This window comes from Tachypleus tridentatus, chromosome 2 (assembly GCF_004210375.1).
Source record: "Tachypleus tridentatus isolate NWPU-2018 chromosome 2, ASM421037v1, whole genome shotgun sequence".
Lineage (NCBI taxonomy): Eukaryota > Metazoa > Arthropoda > Merostomata > Xiphosura > Limulidae > Tachypleus > Tachypleus tridentatus.
This window is the reverse complement of record NC_134826.1, coordinates 79,224,248-79,246,139: the sequence shown is the minus strand read 5'-3', so window position 1 is coordinate 79,246,139 and position 21,892 is coordinate 79,224,248. Positions and strand designations below refer to the sequence as shown.

General features: G+C 32.1%; 1 protein-coding gene across 2 annotated transcripts in view; it reads left to right on the top strand.

The window, feature by feature from the left end:
• The window catches only part of LOC143244313 (unconventional myosin-XVIIIa-like), a 103,686-nt gene extending 82,731 nt beyond the window's left edge, over positions 1–20,955 (top strand). Inside the window, exons 10-16 of one of the 2 annotated variants that reach the window (XM_076488747.1) lie at positions 2,099–2,215; positions 4,833–4,916; positions 6,228–6,365; positions 6,545–6,730; positions 13,834–13,970; positions 14,229–14,353; positions 20,569–20,955. In XM_076488747.1, the coding sequence (XP_076344862.1) occupies positions 2,099–2,215; positions 4,833–4,916; positions 6,228–6,365; positions 6,545–6,730; positions 13,834–13,970; positions 14,229–14,353; positions 20,569–20,609 (828 nt within the window). In that variant the 3' untranslated portion in view covers positions 20,610–20,955. The remainder of the gene's footprint in view (positions 1–2,098; positions 2,216–4,832; positions 4,917–6,227; positions 6,366–6,544; positions 6,731–13,833; positions 13,971–14,228; positions 14,354–20,568) is intronic. The other variant, XR_013025021.1, reaches the window with a different exon arrangement.
• Positions 20,956–21,892: the final 937 nt, after the last annotated feature.

Sequence of the window (21,892 nt, the reverse complement as noted above, 5' to 3'; positions counted from 1 at the left end):
TTAATCCCACTATTTGTTGGTAAAAGGGTAACCCAAGAGATGGAGGTGGGGGTAATGACCATCTGCCTTCGTTCTAGTCTTTCATTGCGAAATTAGGGACGACTAGCGCAGATATCTCTCATGTAGCTTTGCGCAAAATTCAGAAACAAAGAAACATAAATCCTTGGCTTCAACATTGTCGTTTAAAAGTCATATTATTTCGTTTTCTTGTTTCTTTTTCTAAAGCTATTAATCTAAATACGTAATATTGTATGACTGGATGGAGACTGTTTAATACTTTCAAGACTTTTATTTAATTTAAAATGATATAAAACATAAAAGTAATTAATTAAAATAAAATAAACTTTGTAGTGTGATTCAAATGGTACAGAAACTGAAAGTACAATATATTTAGTTTTAAAATGTTGAGTACTCACGAATAAATTAAATTAATAGGGCATTAATGTGAAACATCACATTAGTCTGTAAATGTTTGTTTTTACCTTCTTTATTACCTCACTGCGGATTTCAAATCAGAGATGTGTAAATTTAGCATTTGAACCATATTCATGCCTGCTAAATCTCGCTACTCAAATAGCCTCTAGCTCAACAGAACTTGTCAGCTGGTAGTCTTGTGTGATCGTTTATCTCTATTATTAAGTCGATTGGTGTTACTGCTTCGCTGAGATTCGTGTCAAAAATCGTAATAGAAAGTAACTGATACTGTATACAGAAAAGCATTTTTCAAGAGACCTTCCTCTATAATCATGTTCAGTACAGTTGGCGAGTTCTGGTGTTAAACAAATGGCCTCCTGGGTAACGTCGTGTAGCATAAAAAATAAAATTGTGTTTACACACCTTTTTATATTAAATATGTAATATACTGATTACGAGAAATGACGAAAAAAACTATCTGTATTTCAGTATGATTTTTATCGCTATTGTTAGGCCTAAAAGTAAACTAACCTTAGATCAAAATAAATGTTTTCAGAGTTATGAATATTTAGTTTTCTTGTTTCTTCGCTTTCTTCTCGAAAAATGTTTAGGATTGTTTTTGTTAACTTTAATGCAAAGCTACACAGTGAACTCTCTGTACTCTGTCCACCGCGAAGAATCGAACCATGAATTATAAATATATAAATTTACCATTTATACACACTGCGGGACGAGAAAATTTTGTATTTTTGAATAGTTTAATCTTGAAGTTATTAAAGTGTTAAACAGTTGCAGTTAATATTTTTTTGTTTTCAAAGGAATGTATAAAGAACAATAATGTTAACATAATTTTCATATCAAATAGCTTAACAAAGATGTAACCTCGAACAAAAAGTGTTACTCTAGCGTTAATTCTTTGCTGTGATTGGCCGACAGCGCATTAAGTAGTATGTAACATTTTGAATGCTGTCTTGAAACCCGACAACGAAATGCAGCAATGTTGCTCGAGTGTTATGCAGCTATGACGTTGTAACAGAACTTTGTAGACAAAAATTTTTAGCAACACAGTGAAAGTATACCAATATATTTAGACCTAATTACAAACAGTTTGTTCGAACAAAAATGGATAAGGATATATTTTATGGCTCAAGATTTCAATTTCTCACAGATAGAGTTGTAGAGTCGTTTAGGCTGTAAAATTTCGCAAATAACAGTTTTTTACAGCATAGTAAAAGTATGCTGATTCATTAAAACTTAATTTAAAAATAATATCAGAAATCTCACCAGCATTCTAGACAAATTTTATATTGAAATTAGACGGGTGCGTACTCTATACGTTTATTGGTACAACTACGCTTTGTTATACTGGTTTGTTTTTAAAATTGAACAGTTTCAAAATGTTGTTAATTTATTAATTCTTAGAATGAGATTAGAATCTTCAATAAAATGGCAAATTTAAAATTCACATGTAGGCCCTGAGAAGTGAGATAAATATTTCATAAGATAGCACTAATTAACCAGATATTAATAAAATTGAAAACAGAATGGAGGGATAATAGAAGAAAAACGGTTATTGATTGTGATTTCATGTAGCGTGTTTTCTGTTGCCCTTATAATAGTTGATCAATGTTTAAGAAGCTACAATAGCAGAGATAGCTGTAAAAATGTTTTGTTTTTGTTACAGGCTGAGATTCGATGTTTGCAACTTACTCGGGAGAAAGCATCTCTTCACAGTCACTTGGAGGAATTAGAAGAAGAGCTGACAGAAGTAATTAGAAAGTACAAAGCAACAGTAGAAACAGTAAGTGGCTTGTCTTCCAGTCTAATAGCTAGTCAGAAACTGTTTATTAAATTAGTTGATGTTTTTATGTAGTGTCAGGAATATCTGAAGTATATTTAGTAGTAACCTTTATCTCTTAGTATGTTACAGGTTATCACAATTCGATGGTTGATTATCGAACTGACTACAATAGGATAACTTCAACCACATTATCATAGTATTAATTACATCCTTTTTTTCTGAGAGGCAAATATGTTTTTGGGCATATAACAAACATCTTGGTAGTTTTAATAAAAAGAAGTTAAACTAAACATCATATATAACAAATATTAAAACAGTTTCAGTGTTTTTTATTTCGTCAAATTTATCGCGTGATCTTCTCATTTTTATAGTATTACGTTTGTATTATGTCTCATTTTTAGCACAAAGCTACACAATAGATTATCTGCTCAATGCTCACCAAACTCCATAGTTTAGTCTTGTAGTTTGTAAACTTATCGCTATTCTACCGAAGACCGAAAATCATTGTAAATAAAATTAATAACAAACCGTTAATATCATAACTCTTTAAATCCGCAAATATTCAGTAGTTTTTTTTAAAGCTAAGTTAAATAACCTGAGATGAAATGTACACCAGTAAAGTTACATTCTAAGAATAATAAGGTGTGATATTTAATTTATACTTCGCCAAGTTAATCCAGCTCACATCGTAACAGTTGTCCAGCGTTTCGCATTTCTGGTCTGTCGTATCCTAACCGACCTGAAGAGGCCTCGTCAGCACTTGGTACAGCAGGTATAGGAGTTTGGTTCACATATTATTATATCTTTTTTATTTGCATTCAGAAAATTGTATTTATAATTAGCACAATATCTTCGTAAAAGATTAACATTCATTTTATAAGGTCATAAGTAAACAAAATATTTTCCACAAATGCCAAGTGTAGATGTGAATGCGTATTCCTGTTTGAGAACTTGACACCCATTTTTAATTCTTTTTTAGAGCCTACATGAAACAGAATTTCTCTAAAGAAGCAAAATATTATGTTGCGTTTTATTATTGTTAAGAATACAACACACTTTCATTATAATCACATGAAGTACTCACGCTTTTCTGAAAGATTAATATCCCCCTCAAGATTCACAATGGCACCATTCTAACGACTTGGCTCCCCCATTATCCTCTGTTACTTCTATAGCTAGGTCCAGCATGGTCAGGAGATTAGGGCGCTCGATTTGCAATCTGAGGGTCGCGGGTTCAAATTCTCGTCCCACCAAACATGCTCGCCCTAATAGCCATGGATGTGTTATAATGTGACGGTTAATCTCACTGTTTGTAAAAGAGTACTCCAAGAAGCAGCTGTGGTTGGTGGTGACTAGTTGCCTTCCCTCTAGGTTTTAACTGCTAAATTAGAAACAGCTACCGCAGATAGCTCACTTGTAGATTCGCGCGAAATTCAAAACAAACAAACAAAATTTCTAGAGTGAAAAAACATTCTTCCCGTGATTTTAAGAAAGGCAAGAAACGAAAAATCTTATACCAGATTTGAATTAAGCGACACTGTAAACATTTCTACAAATTTACACCATGTTCAGGTGATCCTCTGAACGCGCTTTAGCCACTCTTATATGGACAACAAAATTCAGACAAGACACCCATGTCGACTTCTCCTGCTAGTTTTATGATTGGAATGAACAAAATGTACACTGAAAATTCTAATTTTTACTATTTGAATGATATTTTGTAACTGAAAGCAATCTAATTCGATCTGGTAAATTATATGAAAGAGTTAACTTGGTCTTTGACCATCTACAGCTTATAGTTTACGTGTGATTTCTGAAAAGTAGTTTCACTGTTTTTTTGTTTTATTAACACAGAAACAACCCACTCGTTTATTTTAAGTACTATCTCATCTAATATGTTTGATGACACATTGAATTCATAATAACTTCTTAATCTGTTTACGAATTAATATTTAAATTTTCATCGAACTCTTGGAGATTTGTGGAAATAGTTTGTGTTGAAATCAAATAATTGAAGTTCAGCAGTAAGAGAATGGGAACTGAACATTATTAATTACCACAATTTTAGGATCTGACTCTTATATCAAAATAATCAGTTTATTCACTTGATTTATATAGAGAATAATTTACTTAAAATTTGCTTTACGTAAAATTAAATTTAAGAAATTTATATGTGAACAAGACATTATTTTAATAAAATGTAAATGTTTCTCGTGTACCGAAATGACAACAAACACAGAAACACGCATCATAAGTGAAGCTCCCCTTCAGTGGCACAGTTGTATGACAATGCAAGAAGCTGGGTTTCGATGCCCATGGTGGGCAGAGCACACAGATAGCCCATTGTGTAGCTTTGTGCTTAACAATAAACAAACAAACGAGTGAGTTATTATTGTTCTACCTTCTCCGTTATCCAAAATTCTCTAGATAAAATGTAAACTTTGGTTTTTTGCAACTAATATTAATACTCTTTCAAGTCTTATGGAAATTGGCCTTGTTATGTGACGTTTATCGCCTTATTAATTAAAACTAACAATATGAGCATCATTAAGGGTCGCAGTAATAAGAAACTGTTGTAATATAAACTGTTTTAAAAATATAAATTTCCTTTTTGTAGATGTCGAATGACCGTAAAAACCTCAACGAACAAACTTTACACATCTCTGATCTAGAAGCAGAAAATCGAACTTTAAAGGAAAAGGTAAGAGCCATCTAGATGATTCTGAATGATCGAAGGTAAGAAATAGACGTGTATTGGGATAAAGTGTAAATTAATCAAATGTCACATGACCTGTAAAAATTACTTGTTCAACTACAGTAGAAAAGCTAAAAATTGAAAGGCATTTATTCCTGTAACATAATTTTTTGTGATAAAATGATCTGAATATTACAGATATACTTAATATGGAATAATCACCTTTTGTCTTTTTTATTATTACAAACATTCGTTAAATAATTGCAGTCAGTAGGAACATTAATACAAGAATATTGTGAAAAACCAGTAGTTTTTACAGCTATTTATCATTGTAATCGGTATTTCAGTTTCATCAGTGACAGTGTGTTTTAAAGATTAAAAATCAAAGTTATTCTAAATTGCGTACTTATAAAGTAAAGTCTTGAAACCAAGGTTTCTGGAAAATCATCTTATGTGATATTTTGATTACTTTCATACATCGAATGATTAAGAAGATTCAAAACATAATAGTAATTAAACTTGTAAACAATAATTAAGTACTTAACTGGACATACATATTTAAATTCTGTATCCACTAGTGGCGTAGCGGTAAGCGTTAAAGCTTCTAATGGTATAAAGTGGGCTTCGATACACGTTGAAGGCACTGATAGCCCATTGTCTAGGTTTGTACCTAACAATGAATGGACAAATCCACATGATTTTTGTTATACGTTACACTTATTTGTATAATAAAATAATGTGAAAACGTATCATATATTCAGTTGCGTTACACATTTTTCTGTATTGTAAAATTGTGCAATAAAACTGCACAAAGCGATTGACCGTGCTTTTCCTAATGAATTAATGTGAGGAATATTCTTGCTCCAAGGATTTGTTATTTTAACTCCTTTGGAAACACGTGTACCCAAATATTGATACTGGTGACAACCCGACCACATTTACATCCTGTCAGACACGTGCTTTCCAAAACAATAATAGGTATAACAAGCTATCATCTGTGAAAGGTTCAGAAAGCTTGACAGTGACTTCAGTAATCTTTTTTTACCAGTATCATTGCCGGATGTCGATCGAATCGACTATCTTTGAAATGAAGATGAGTGTCGCATTGGTCTCCATGATCTTCTCTAAGAAATCTGTGATCGTGTTCTTCGCTGACCCGGGTACAGCCGATTAAGAATAGATTCCACACTGTTGTTCAGGCGAAAGGTTGCTATCCTGATATTAGCTGGTGGTGATCTTCGTTTTTCAGTGTACTTTGTATAAGTTCTTATTGAATCTTCTGTGACTGATAGTGTTTATTGATTCCTCTTGTTGTAGGTGTCTGAACTACAGAACAAAATTTCTCAACTAACCAGCCAAGCCCAGGACCTTCAGGAAACAAAAAATCTCGAGATAACCATTCAAGAATTGGAGTCTCGGCTGCAACTAGAGGACACAACAAAGAAACGTTTGGAGGTCAGAAGTGTCTCTATGTATATATTATAGTATATTATCACTTGTACTTTTTAATATATTAAATCATGACCTGCCAACATATACAATTCATAAACACAATTACTGAGATGACAGAGATTTATGATATTTTGTAAGTAAAGTTTGTAATTAATGCCTCACTTCATCAATTTCCCTAACAGAAACAAGTTCAGAAACTTGAAGAAGAAATTGGAAATCAGAAGGAACATCATGAACTGTTAAAGAACAAGGCTAATCAGGCAGAAGAAACTCAGCGGCGACTCCAGCGACAGATTGTAGAGATGCGGAAAGAAAATGTCTCTTTGCAGCAGAAGGAGGCTGAATCAACCCGGAGGTGTTGCATTTTAGTAAGTTGGTTTTATAACACAAAAAGTTGTCATTACAAACACTATTCTGTGTTTCTTCTAACTGAATGAAATGTTTATTTATGTTCATGCCTTTGACGATTAATTATTAAGCAGTTAAGCATTATTTTTACATATTTATGATATATTTCCACGTTTCAAATTAGCTAAAATAATAGGCTGCCGGATGCTGGATAATGCTTAATAGAAAACAATTAATAACAAACATCGACTGTACGAGATAATTTAAAAATCCATTGACAGGTAAATAACGCAAAGATATAGAAAAATAGGAAAATAATTATTACAACATCATTGAGATAATTCAGGGTCATATTCATTGAAAAGCCCCTCAGTAAGACACAAGTAATTTTAACGAGAGCCATAGATGGCAATGAATTATTTCTTTATCTCAAATCCAGTAAGAAGGAAAAGTTTCGCTTGCACAAGTGGTATTGTAACTACCATATTACAAAAAAAAGTGTTGCTGTGACATTATAAGGATAGTAGACATGGACTCAACATTGTAACTACCATATTAAAATATAGTATCGGTACCTTAATATTGGGAGAGCAGACATGGACTCAATATTGTAACTACCATATTAAAATATAGTATTGGTACCTTATAATCAGGAGAGCAGACATGGACTCAACATTGTAACTACCATATTGAAATAGAGTATTGGTGCCTTATTATCGGGAGAGCAGACAATGGGTACAATGTGGCTTTGTTATAAGATAAACAATCAAACATGAACTATAAATTGTCATTCACAGAGGTGTATCCAATAAAATATTTGAGTCCAAAATTACAAAAATCGATCCTCAAACTACAAATTACGGGTATAAATGTGTGTTAGAGGTCGTGTACTCTAGTTTCATGGAAGTGTGTAGTGACCATGTGGTTCAGCGGTAAGACTGTGAATTAAAACGATAAAAATCTGGCTTAGATACTTGCGGTGAACAAAGCAGACATAACTTTATGTAAAACTTTGTACTCAACAACAAACAAATAAGATACAATGTAAGCACATCAAGAACAATAACCAGAATTGATAATGAAGTCACTGTGTTGCTATTGGTTATTTGGAGCACACTACTTCGTGATATTGTTAGAATGTTTATGTCAGCTACATATATATCTTAAACTGTTATTAGTTTTTGGTAATTCTTGGTTTAAAATGTTTCATTTATCATTGTCTACAACTTTGAATTTTTAACTTTTGATACATGATACAAATCAGTAAAATGTTTCGAAGGATATGGTGTTGAAGCTAACCGTGGTTTGTTTGTTTTGAATTTCGCGCAAAGCTACACGAGGGCTATCTGCGCTAGCCATCCCTAATTTAGCAGTGTAAGACTAGAGGGAAGGCAGCTAGTCATCACCACCCACTGCCAACACTTGGGCAACTCTTTTACCAACGAATAGTGAAACTAACCGTCACATTATAACGCCCCCACGGCTGAAAGGGGCGAGCATGTTTGATGTGACGAGGATTCGAACCTGCGATCCTCAGATTACGAATCGAGTGCCTTAACGCGTTTGGCCATGCCGGGCCGAAGCTAACCTTGGATAACCTCAAGGATATTGATAAAAAATAAACCCTCAACTTCTTATTCTATACTACTAACAATTAGTTTCGTATACAATTTCATTATTGAATCATTTTTTTGTCAGTAGGTATTTTCTCCAGTGTGGCAGTAGTAAGTTTACGGAATTATAACATTAAAATCCGGGGTTCCATTTTTACAGCGGACCCAGTGGATGTGACATGTTGTGTAGCTTTGCAGTAAAAGAAGTTACTACACTTCTGAATCACGAATACAGTGTTTCTCAGACATTTTTCAACTAATACTAACAGTAGAAGATTAGATAATGTACACTAGAAAAACTTGAACGAGCCCAAAAGAAAATGATTGGATAATGTTTATTAGGCAAACTTTAAACAATTAAAATTTTCTTAAATATCATTCATTTTAAGAAACCTAAGTTAATGTTCGCCTTTTTGCAACTAACAATAAAAAAGGTGTTTGTAATGAAATAAAAATTATTGATTAAAAAGTATTTAAAAAAGTATAGAATAACTTCTGTAATAAAAGGAACGAAGGAAGTAAAGTAGTGTTGCAAATCTTGATGTTTCTGAGTTATTAAAACTGGAGCTGCATGACTGAGTGAAGTTGTTAGTGATATGAAGGAAAGAGACAATGTTTGGAGAAAAGTGAAAGACAGAGCGAAGTATTGGTTTTGTTTGTTTTTAAATTTCGCACAAAGCTACTCGAGAGCTGTCTGTGCTAGCCATCCCTAATTTAGCAGTTTAAGGCTAGAGGGAAGGCAGCTAGTCATCAGCACTTACCGCCAACTCTTGGGCTACTCTTTTACCAACGAATAGTGGGATTGACCGTCTCATTATAACGCTCCCACGACTGAAAGAGCGAGCATGTTTAGCGCGACCGGGATGCGAACCTGTGACCCTCAGATTACGAGTCGCACACCTTATCACGCTTGGCCATGCCGGGCCGTATTGGTTTTGAGAAAAAAGGTAGGTATGATAGATTATTAACATACGAACTTGCACATTATTACATATAAAATGAGACATTATAGTGAAAAAAATATATCATAATCTCTTTTTTTTTAAGTTCAGAAATCAACTTTTTCAGCATGAAAAACTTTTCCAATTTTAGCCAGTTAGAAGAATAGAAGGATTTATTATTATATTTAAAGATTGTATACTGCACGTTGTTCAAACTACTGACTAGTCACTCTAATAGTCAACTTGTTCACTACATACTGCTATATCTAAAATTGAGGAAATTATAGAAATATTACTCCACAGCAAATGAGGATTTTATATTTGATTATTTAATAAAAATAATGTACAGGAAGTAGAAACATATAATGTCCCTGTCGCAGTTAATGATATGTTGGCTACCGATCAGTTTAATAAGTAGAAAACAGTCACATTATTTGACAAATACTTAATACTAAAAAATCTCAGTCAAAGAAAAATTTCAAAAACAAGTAGAAGTACCTAATGATTTTAAAGTTTGCAAACTTAGCAAACAAAATTTACAAGTACCTAAAATCTGTGTATTTAGTATTTGAGACCAAAGCAAGAGCCTGAGAGCTTTCTATAAATCTTGTGAGTTAGACAGCCAATGATACAAAAAAGCTCTGGAAATGAACTCTGTTTACATTAGTTAAAAATGATATAGATATTGGTCGACATTTAATTATGAAACTCAGATTGAGTGACAGTGCTAAAACTGTGGTGGTCGAGGAAAATTCATGAGTAGAGGGAGGGTCAGACTGTTGAACTAAGACTTTTAAACTAACGAATAAGGATTAGGATAGTTAGAATGAATATTTCAGAAGTGAAACTTTATACTGGGTGACGAAACCGAAAGACGAGTCGGGAGTAAAATCTTCCAGTAATTCTTAGGTAACATAGTGGTTTTTAGCTGATTATTGACGTTATATATTAATTGATTTAATGTGGTTTAATTAATTAGCTGGTTGATTGATTTATGTAATATGCTTTGTATATATGAAATTTGTTCTCCAAAATTAGCCAGTCTGACTAGATGCACAACATGAGTCAAATAAATTTTAAGCTGGGATTAGCACCACCATTCTCTGAGGAACGCTTGGCATGGAAAGTCCTCAAAATGAAGTTGGATATTGACTGTAATTTATAAGTATACTTTACGAATGATGATAGTTTCAAAAAAATGTTTAACTACAACATATTTTGTCATCAAAATCACCTAGTTGGTTCAGAGTCAGAATCCAAATCTACTTCTAGTTTGCCATTTGCATTTCCATCATCACATTTATAGGGTTCATTGCATTGCATCCTGAGTTTCTTGAAACGACATCTGTAACCCTTGACACAACTAATGCAATTTCTTGCTGCCTCAAATTCGTCATTACATCCTCAGCCTGTAGAACTTGAGATGGTAGACGACTAATGTATTGCAGATAAACGTTTTAAAGTTTTGCCATTTGAAAAATATGTCAGCACAACAGTTTGTCAGTGGGAGCTGGATAGTATCAATGCTTTATATGTGAGTGTTGAGTGGAGCAAGTCATCTAGAGTTTTACAATCCTGGCATTACTACTTGTTTATGAAGAGTCTTGCAGCTGTTATGACATTACAATTTATGCTAGATATGTCGTAGCTAAACTTAAGCAAAAAAAAAGGCTTTCTGATGAACCTTGATGTGGCAAATGTTTTAGCCAATTCGCGATAAACTGCTCCTTGAATCTTATTTTGTCAAAACGAGAATTGCCAGTAAATATTTACAGCCTTTCTAGTCTATAGATGAACCAGTATCATGAATGCCAATGCATCCTTTCTTTGCTCTAGATTTAGTAAGAACAAAGAATTTCGCGTGAACCAATGACATTATAATTATGACATGACAATATAGTATTGCTACTTCAGTATCGGGAGAGCAAACGACAATTATATCACAACCATTGGCTTTGGAGTACATACAGTGCTTGACTAGCCTTTTATCAGCCTATTCATAATTGAAAAAATAACATAAGAAATATAAAATTTTACTGAAGCAAACTTTAAGCAGACTATAGAAGTAATGCAATTGAAATGTGAAATTGTAAGATGAAAAAAGTGTTTTTGATCTTAGCCTAGAAACTTGTCAAATTTCGTAATGTTCCACAAAGAAAATTTAATGAAATGTACAGTTTCATTGTTATATGATAGCTGCAAGGTCGGTCATTTTGACCGACACCATAATACTTCTAATATTTGTTTTGAAAAATAACTCGCTGTGTCTATGGAAAGTATCAGAAATAATGAAATATTAAACATGCAGTTGATGAGATAGTTTGAGGTAAAATGATTTCTTTTGATACAGTTATTATATATTTTGGAGGAGGCGACACGTAAAACTGATGCCCTGTAAAGGCTGTACCCATATTGGATTTTTTATTAATATTGTTTGAACTTCTAAATTTTACGTTTTTAAATTAAATATGTTTTTTTTTTAATTTACATTTGGGTAATAAACACATTTTATATGGAGATCCCTATATTTCGCTGATAGAAAATTATTCTGACTGCATAAAAGTTTTTTACTGCTACCAGTGTTTTACTATCTAGAGGGTTCAACTCTCTAAATCATTTGATTGTCTCTTTCAGAGTTAAGGGTAAACGAAAAGTAAGTTTTTTTACGACGCTGACGCCTTGATTATGTGGCAGTTCCAACTAAAATTAGATTCTACTCCACAGTCAAATGAAGCACTTGTAGTAGCCAAAACCAGGAAACCTTTCTGATGTGTAATTAGATTTAATTAATATTAATGGTAACTAATTATCCTTCTGGTAGTCAACTGTAGTTAAGACTCCCCTGGTAACCAAAACTCTTTATAGTATGTTTTTACTGAGCAGCGGATGTAAGGCTAGTGTTGAAATCATAATTATGATGTACTTAGAGCGCACAGTTTTCTGTAAGATGTTTCTTCGTAACCGAATAAACGTAACGTTAAATATGTCGAAACAATCTTGAAGTTCCACACTTTGCATTCGTTTGCATTTGAAAAACAAGACCCTTCACTTTGGAAGCTAGAATCACGTTGATACGAGACAAACCTAGAATCAACTGTAGTCTTCTCCAGTGGTGGTCATAATCAGTGACTGTAACTCGTGAGTTATCTTGCTTTTGAACTGTGTCAGTTGTGTGAACATGACACCTACTCAGCAACATTATACAGGTCGTTATCAGATAGACCCTGCTATAAAAAAAAAACTATAGTTCTAAACAAATAATTCAAAGACGCGTGCATAGAAACGTTCATATGACCAGCATAGGAAACTGAAGTCGAAAGTCTTTATATTGATGCTTTAATTTTAAAAGGTAAAATTATAAAATTTTAGCCACGACTATTTATAGCAACTTACTTAACGTTAAAACAGTTTTGTTTTGTTTTTATGTTAGGTAGATCTCATGATGAAATATCGAGCATGTTAATTATATGTTCTTAATTAATTTATGATTTGACATCTACTTGTAAATGTATTTTTCAATTGAATTTCTACCACTAAAATACAGAGACTGGGTGACACCTTTAGTAACAAAACCACAATATGCTCCTTACTGTAATGTCGGTAGTGAGTAAATTTGTTAGCAACCAAAACTATAGAGTAGTTATGGTTGTACAGCGAAATCAGCTTTGGGTAAAATCCTTATAGATCAAATGATTTGTAGGTTTGGAATTTTCAATCTGAATGCTTCCTTATGCTCACGTAGACTAAACATTTATGTTTAAATCATATGGTCTCAAACCTAGCTGTCTCTAATTTTAAACTACTAATCAATTTCCAACACCTTGAAGGACATGTCCGTTATTAAAAATTAATAACGCAATGTGATTTCACTCTTATAAAACACCGTAGCGTTTTCAACACCAACACATCTCAAACACTCGATGGACAGCTAAACACACTAACCAAATAATTCATGTTTGCAATAAACTCTGTGTATATGATGAGGTATACTAAATAATTTAAATTATACATTACCACAACGTATACCTATCATTTCATTGCAAGAACCCCAGAAACAGTTGGTTGAGAGAAGAATCGGTTATTGGAGTTAAAGAAAATTAGAAAAATGATAAATAATTTTAAACGATACTTGTGTATAAAGCACCTAGTTGCAACGTTACAGCCATTACACAATAAACATGGACTTGATCCACCATCTTCTGGAGTAACGGTAATCGTGATACTGGTAGGAGCTTAGATGGCATATGACATCTATCGAACGATAAACATCTGGAGTTTTCAAAGAGGTTAATGTTGATCTAGAAATTAATTAAATCCACTACAATGGAGTAGGACTTTGGACATTTGCAATTCCCATCTGGTTGCATAATGAAAAGAAACAGTTACGGTAAACGTTATTTAATCTATTATATTTTATGATAAAGGCAGGAAGCATTTAGTTGTTGTTTTTTGTCAAATTGGAAGAACTTGTTCCAGTAATCTGTAACAAATGACAATAATACTGATAATAAATAAACTACAAAGCTGTATTTTCAAAGAATACAATAGCCTGTAACTTCTACTTAATAGGAAAATGAGCTGGAGGGTGCTGAAACCTCCATAGCAGCTACGAAGAATGACCTCAGAATGGCTTATCAAAGGATACAGGATCTACAAAAAACATTACAGGAAGATTTGGAATCTGACTCAGAGACTGGGAATGAAAGGTTAGAACATGTACACCTTCGTTTTCACACTGTATGTGTAGATGGTGCGATTTCTGAGAGGAGGACTATTTTATTTTGTTAAAAGAAAATTTAAATGAAAACTGCATGTTTACAGTTTGAAAATGTTAATAGGAAATAACGAATATTAGAAATAAAGGTTATTCGCTGGGTAGAAAATACACTTTTTTCTTGCTTTTGTTAGTTTTGAAATTGCATAAATATCCAAATGAATAAGGCTCATATGACGTGTATTTTCAGTGATCCCGAAAAAGAACCCTTTGAACCAAGACTAAGTATTTTCAGAAGATCGACATCTCTTCAGGGTATTAGAAAAGAATTTCCTCTTACTCATCTAACGCATGAAGACAGGTTACCTTCACCCGGTAAGTCCTTGGATTTTCTGTATAGCATAAGTTGTTTAAGAGATCTAAACTCGAATTGGTGTAACATTATTTGGCTTTTATTCCTGAACTAGAAATCACTAACAGAATTTTAATGTTTCCACATTCTGATATGTTTATGCAGATACATGTAAAAATGTAAGGGATTATTAAATTTTCAAAAACATCATCCAGTACAACTAACGTATTGTGACGTTTCTATAAACATCCCAGAACAGAGACAACTGACATTCTTTACAAGTCTGTGACCAATCTTTACATGGTGCTGATTAGATGTTAGGAAAAATACCACAATATCTTGACAGTTGACCAGTTACTATGAGTTACTATCATGATATAAAAAACTTTAGTTTAGATGTTATTAATTTTGTTTATTTTGTGAATGAACATTTTATGATTGATTTGTTTTTATTTATAAGAGAATTAAAAGCAGACGAGTATTGGAAGTCGTCTTTATAACTCATTGAATTCGAGAATATAATAAGCAGACGATTTGGTAATAAATATATAAATAGTGTGAGATAAGCAGGAAAAAGTAGATAGACGAAAGCAGACGAGAAAGTAAAGTCACAAGGAGTTCGGTCAAAGTAAAGGGAACGGCCTAACGGTTAATATAGTCCTAACAATTAATATATTCGATGAAAACTAACAGTAAAAAAAGAACAGCTTATTTCGTCAAAGAGTTTTAAAGTAATTGAACTAGCCTCACTGGAGTTTGACAAATAGACAAACGATTCTTGAAAATACAAAATAAGAAAAGGGAACAGACGAGTTCAGAAATTTAGGATACAATTGTGGTAACTCCACGACAAAGTGAATGAGTGAGTTATGATAGTTTGGTCATAGTAATAGAGAAGATAGTTCGGTTTATGAAATGAAATTCTAAAGTAATTAAATAAGTCTAAGTGAAATGTTGACAATAGGAAAAGAACTATATATACATAGTGTTTATGACATGCCTATAATCTCTATAGTTTGAAGAATCTGTTATGTATACGTTGAACTTGTTCCCAATATATATATTATTTTGAAATCAAGAGAACTACGTGATGGTAATATTTCGTTGAATTTGTGGTCAACGAGTCACAGACACCTACTGTTGAAGAGTAGTAAGCTTAACAAAAATACAGTATATATAATATTTAGAGTATTAGAAAATATAAGTAAAAACCTTGTTATTCTCACAATTAAAGAAAGTAATTTAAATCTTAAATTCCGACAAGCATACATTAGACAAATACAAGAAAAGTCACTCCTGTTACCTCAGACAATACAGTAGATAGAGTTGAAACCTTATTGCAAAGATGTTGTATGTTCAAAAATCAGTTCTCTGACAAAGTGAAGATAAGCTGGTAAAAACATTGCTAGTGACATCACCAGTTCATGCTGAGATATTTTTTAAGTATCGTCTCCTGTACACTGTAGAAACATGGTATTTGTGGAAGAGTGTATATAAGAAATCCCGAAAGTTGAATCTATGAACTGTTTGGTTCCAACTGGTGAGTCATATATTCAATGAAACGTTGACGAGTGGTTTGTGTCAACAATCAAGTATTTATGAGTCTTTGTGAAGGAGTGGTTTGTGTCAACAATCAAGTATTTATGAGTCTTTGTGAAGGAGTGGTTTGTGTAAACAATCAAGTATTTACGAGTCTCTGTGAAGGAGTGGTTTGTGTCAACAATCAAATATTTATGAGACTTTGTGAAGGAGTGGTTTGTGTCAACAATCAAGTATTTACGAGTCTCTGTGAAGGAGTGGTTTGTGTCAACAATCAAATATTTATGAGACTTTGTGAAGGAGTGGTTTGTGTCAACAATCAAGTATTTACGAGTCTTTGTGAAGGAGTGGTTTGTGTCAACAATCAAGTATTTATGTATCTTTGTGAAGGAGTGGTTTGTGTAAACAATCAAGTATTTATGAGTCTTTGTGAAGGAGTAGTTTGTATCAACAATCAAGTATTTATGTATCTTTGTGAAGGAGTGGTTTGTGTCAACAATCAAGTATTTATGAGTCTTTGTGAAGGAGTGGTTTGTGTCAACAATCAAGTATTTATGAGTCTTTGTGAAGGAGTGGTTTGTGTCAACAATCAAGTATTTATGAGTCTTTGTGAAGGAGTGGTTTGTGTAAACAATCAAGTATTTATGTATCTTTGTGAAGGAGTAGTTTGTATCAACAATCAAGTATTTACGAGTCTTTGTGAAGGAGTGGTTTGTGTAAACAATCAAGTATTTATGAGTCCTTGTGAAGGAGTGGTTTGTGTAAACAATCAAGTATTTATGAGTCCTTGTGAAGGAGTGGTTTGTGTAAACAATCAAGTATTTATGAGTCCTTGTGAAGGAGTGGTTTGTGTCAACAATCAAGTCTTTGTGAAGGAGTAGTTTGTATCAACAATCAAGTATTTACGAGTCTTTGTGAAGGAGTGGTTTGTGTAAACAATCAAGTATTTATGAGTCCTTGTGAAGGAGTGGTTTGTGTAAACAATCAAGTATTTATGAGTCCTTGTGAAGGAGTGGTTTGTGTCAACAATCAAGTCTTTGTGAAGGAGTGATTTGTGATATCAATAACAGTGAATATTATAAACTATTTTCACAAAAGTTGGTTTCACAGCGTATCAGTTCATAACACTGTACTCCATGGAAAGAAGCTAGTTGGACAAAATTACATATTTTAAAAAGATAATGGGCCCTAACACATGTTCAAGATATCCAGTGAATGTAATGACTGCTATAAAGTATAGACTTTAACCCTATAAATCATATATGTAATTTGTTAGACTTTGTGTCTGACAAAAGTACCAAAGAAAGTTTCTAGACATAATTTCCATAAAAAATGAAATCAAATTACAAAAAGACTGTTAAAAAAAATAGTAATCTTGCCACAAAGATGCCACCCTCTCATAGATGCCAAAAGTGGCCATATTAAATAATAAATAACATTAAAAGAAAGTTAAATGTATTAGTTGTGTACTTATTTTAAAATAATTCTTTTATAGGATTAGTTTTCAATAATTACAAGTTAATCTTTATAGCAAACCAAGAACTATTTTGTGCGTGTATCTGATAAAATACAGTTGTTAGTGTTGTAATACGTTTCTACATGCTACATATATATATCATATTTTCAACTAAAATAATATATTATTTTATCCAAAACACCTGTAGTCTTCTTTTAGCTAAATGATTCAAGTTGACATGAAAAGTAAACAGTTTGTATATTATATAATTCATACTTGAAACCGTTGGTACTTGAAACTTCATACTTACAGAACTGGGAAAAAACAAGACAATTAAAAAAAACAAACTAGATAGCCTGGAATTTTTAGAAATAAATAACATTTTCCTAGTTTGAATATATTAAGTATTTGCAACTCTTTCCTACCCCACTTCTTACACCATTAGGTGGATTTCAAGGTTACATGAACCCTGTTGCAAAAGATTTCAGCCTGTTCCTTATAATGCCTTTAATAACTAAACAATGGTCATGATTAAACAATATGTTTGTGAAACATACAGTTGTCTTGTTTTCTTCAATCATGTAGTTTATATATTACATTAGTAAACTAAGCATTGTATTTTATTTTTTAAAGTTCATGAAATGTACATTATGTTACCTCATCAGATATAGAAGGCACTGATTTCAAATGCATATGGTATTATATTACCTTTTTCAGGTATAGTGCAAATCGCTCTCAAAAGTGTATGATATTATCTTATCCTTCACATTTTTTCTACTTCTACGTGTATTTGATGCTCTTAAACACATCTTTACCCTCCTTTAATGTTCACATAAATGTGTAACTGCTATTCAGTAATGTGTCATGCATTATTCTCTACTGTTTGTTCACTAGTAATTTTGTCATAACCTTTTCCTAGTGTTGAATATATTAAGTATTTGCAACTGTTTCGATTCCATGGTATTTGTAGTATGCTAAGTAAACTATTGTTTAAACTATAAAAATATATTTTTTGGTCGTTATATTGTAGTCTATATTATGACGAATCGCGTGCTTCATATAAAGTTTCAGTTTACTGGCTACTTGTTAGGAATGGCTCACCCTGGAAAAATTTTAAATACCTTTTATTATTCTTAATTTTCCTTTAGTTAATAATTAGTTTGTATTTTTTCTTGAATGGGATACTCTCCTAATAACTTTGATATTCTTTAATACTTACTTTTAATATTATTGTTTTAGAGTTTGATAATGTCTAGAGTAGGTGACATAGATATGGTCACGGTTAGTAACTGTTTAATAATAGTAATTTAGAGTTTTTGACAATATTTTGAGTACGTTATATATGATTACCATGACACACACGGGTGAATACTTTAATCACGTACATTTTTCGTTAAGATCACTGTCCAGGACAAAATCTAATGTTTAAAATACATTAATAACTTCGTTTTAATATTACTTTGGTACAGTTTTTCTAAAGTTTCGTAGTGATTAACTCTAAGGAGGTAAATGTGAATACTTTCCGATGTTTTGAATTACATTATATTAATTATCCCATATGAATTTTTGTTCGTTATTGTGACTGGTGCATTACGCTTGAAAATTCAAATAGACTTTTTCAGTGATGTATTTGTAAGGTGTATGTTATACGCTGAAGAACATGACATATTTTTATGGTGAATAAATACAGACCACAGAAGGTTTGTTTTTCTAACTATCTCTGCAGCCCACGATAAATATTGGTGGAAAAAAAGATATATTCTCTTAAACGTGCATAAAGGCTTATTTTAATGTTATCAATAGAACATGAGACACTGTAGAAACCGTATATGTTTTAGGTTTAAAATCTCATGTTTATTTCACTTCTACCTTCATATGTTTCTTTGAGCATTTACTATTTCGTAGACTACATCATATGGATTTACTTCTTAAGGTAGCAAATATGTATTGATTTTTTGTGTGTGTTGTAAAGTGTATAGCATATATATAATAGTATAATTATAATATTGATATATGATTATATGATATAATATAATATATATAATTATACCATTATAATTATAATATTGATATATGATTATATGATATGATATAATATATATAATTATACCATTATAATTATAATATTGATATATGATTATATGATATAATATATATATATATATATATATTTGTGTTAAGAAGTTTTCAATTAAATTATTTTTAATGGTGAGTACATGAAATCTCGCTTAAGTAGAACAATGCTATTTAGTGAAAGGTAAATGCTAACTGTTCTTTTTAGTAGTTAGTTTAAAAAGCAAAAATATTGATGTTTCAGAAACCATAATAACTCATTCAGTACAAACTACTTCGTATAAAAATGATGTATTCTCTGTTATCACAATTTTTTAGAGTTTCCATGTAATATTTTCCTTCTGTGACATCGATATAATTTTTCTGGAACATACCTGTATTATCCACCCCGGTGATCTTGTATAGGTATCCTACTTTCTACCACAGGCTAGAACAAAAATGCAGTATGACAAATGTTGATTCTTATACAGTGGTTCAAACATCTCGTATATGTAAACATCTTGAATAACCGATATTCTGTTATCAAACATAGGCTCCTAAAGGACCTTCCTACACTTTAGTTCAAATTGGTGGATATTATGAAACAAAATTTCTAAATATTGCCTATTGTCATATGACATACAACAATCCTTCTCAATTTTGTCCCCCGATGGAACAACGGTAAGTCTTTGAATTTACAACGCCAAAATCTCAGGGGTCGATTCCCCTCGTTGGACACAGCAGATACCCCAATGTGGCTTTGCTGTAAGAAAACACACACACCTTCTCAATCTGGCCAATTTAAGCTCATTTCACATGGACCAATATTTATATTTTGATAAATAATCTTCCTTAAAATTGAAAAACAAAACAAGAAAATACGAACTGGAAATAGAGCCGACCACGTGTGAACCTATAGAAACATGGCATATTTAGCTCTTTATATTCTTTATAGGCATGCATATAGAAAATAATCAGTGATGACGAGAAACCCACTTGTCGAAACGTTGTTCGCTCTTCTATGTAAAAGTGTTTTCTCAACCCAAACGAGCCGTTTTTGCATATAAATTTCTCATATAGAAAATAGTTATGTCGTCTCATATTTTCTCAAGGTGAAAGTTGTTTTTTTTGTTCACTGTATTTTTGCTTTTTTTTACCGAAAATGATATTCATTTTTGTTGTTTTTTTCAGATTTTTACTGTCCTTCAATAAGTCGTCTAGATGACTTGTAGCATTTAAGGTGGACTTGCAAGATCTAATGTTCCTAATTTGGACAACGGGTGCTACTCTGGAACATATTTAGATGACTTGCATCTATTTTTGTAATAAGCTCTTCCTTCCATACAAACTAAAGAAATTTCTGCTACATTTCTCACATGACAAATTGTGGAAACACAAAGTTATATTTTAACTCACACGCTTGCCATACATTATTTTGTTAACGATTATATTAAACAGGTTGCACATTGATATAGTAGTATAAGAAGTGATCTCTTCTGTGAACAAAGGTATCCTGAGTGTAATGATGCTACAATTATTTATTTGTCTACTTAATTAAAATCTGCTATTACTGTATTCGACTACCTTTTCTGGGTAATTTTTAATCGAATTCAAAATAAGCTATTTATTTAAGAAATGCACTAAAAATGTTTACTTTGTAAACTATTCTGGAAACTTTGAGTACATAAACGAGTCGGCTCACGTAATACAAGTTTAAGTGAGGCTGTTTTAAAATTTTTAGGCTTACAAGTCAAGTAACCAAAGTTACATTTTAGAGTTCATAAAGATTAAAGCTATAAACCTTGCTAATAATTTCCTACAATTTCTTAACTGAAAACAAAATGAAAGATTAATCCTAACATCACTAAAAACAGTCTAGTATACGTCAACATGTATGGCAGTGTATGAAAACAAACTACACGGTTTTCATATCGGACTTAACTAATAAAGTATCAGGCTAAGTATTGAAGTTTACATTTATATATACTTTGATTTCAACGCTACTTACAAATATAGTCTGAACAAGTTATCCACGTTTTACTATTTCTGCACAACTACAGTGATTTAATTTAATGTAAAATTTTTTAATTTTTTAGAGAATTTATAAAATTTATTTGCATAACAAAACCTGATATGCTGTAGAATTTTTAAATATTAATTTTCAGGTTCTAAATGATGAACATGATTCCCACCAACAGATTTAACTAACAGGAAACAGGACTATTTGAAAATATGATATATGTCATTAGTGTCCTAATTGTAAGTTGACAAGCTGTCTTGCCTACATAACAGAGCGATGTCAGTGAATTCTGGTTAATATGGTTTGCAGATAGCGCTTCTTGCACTGGAAACGTCCGTTTGCTTCATACCATTTATGGACAGTCGAACAATCTATAACGATTGTCAAGTGACAAGGCATGACTCTACACCAAGTAGAAAGAATATTCTGAATAATGCGTCAATCTGTTTCGAAAAAACATTACACCAAAATAATAAGTTTTTATACAAAACAGAC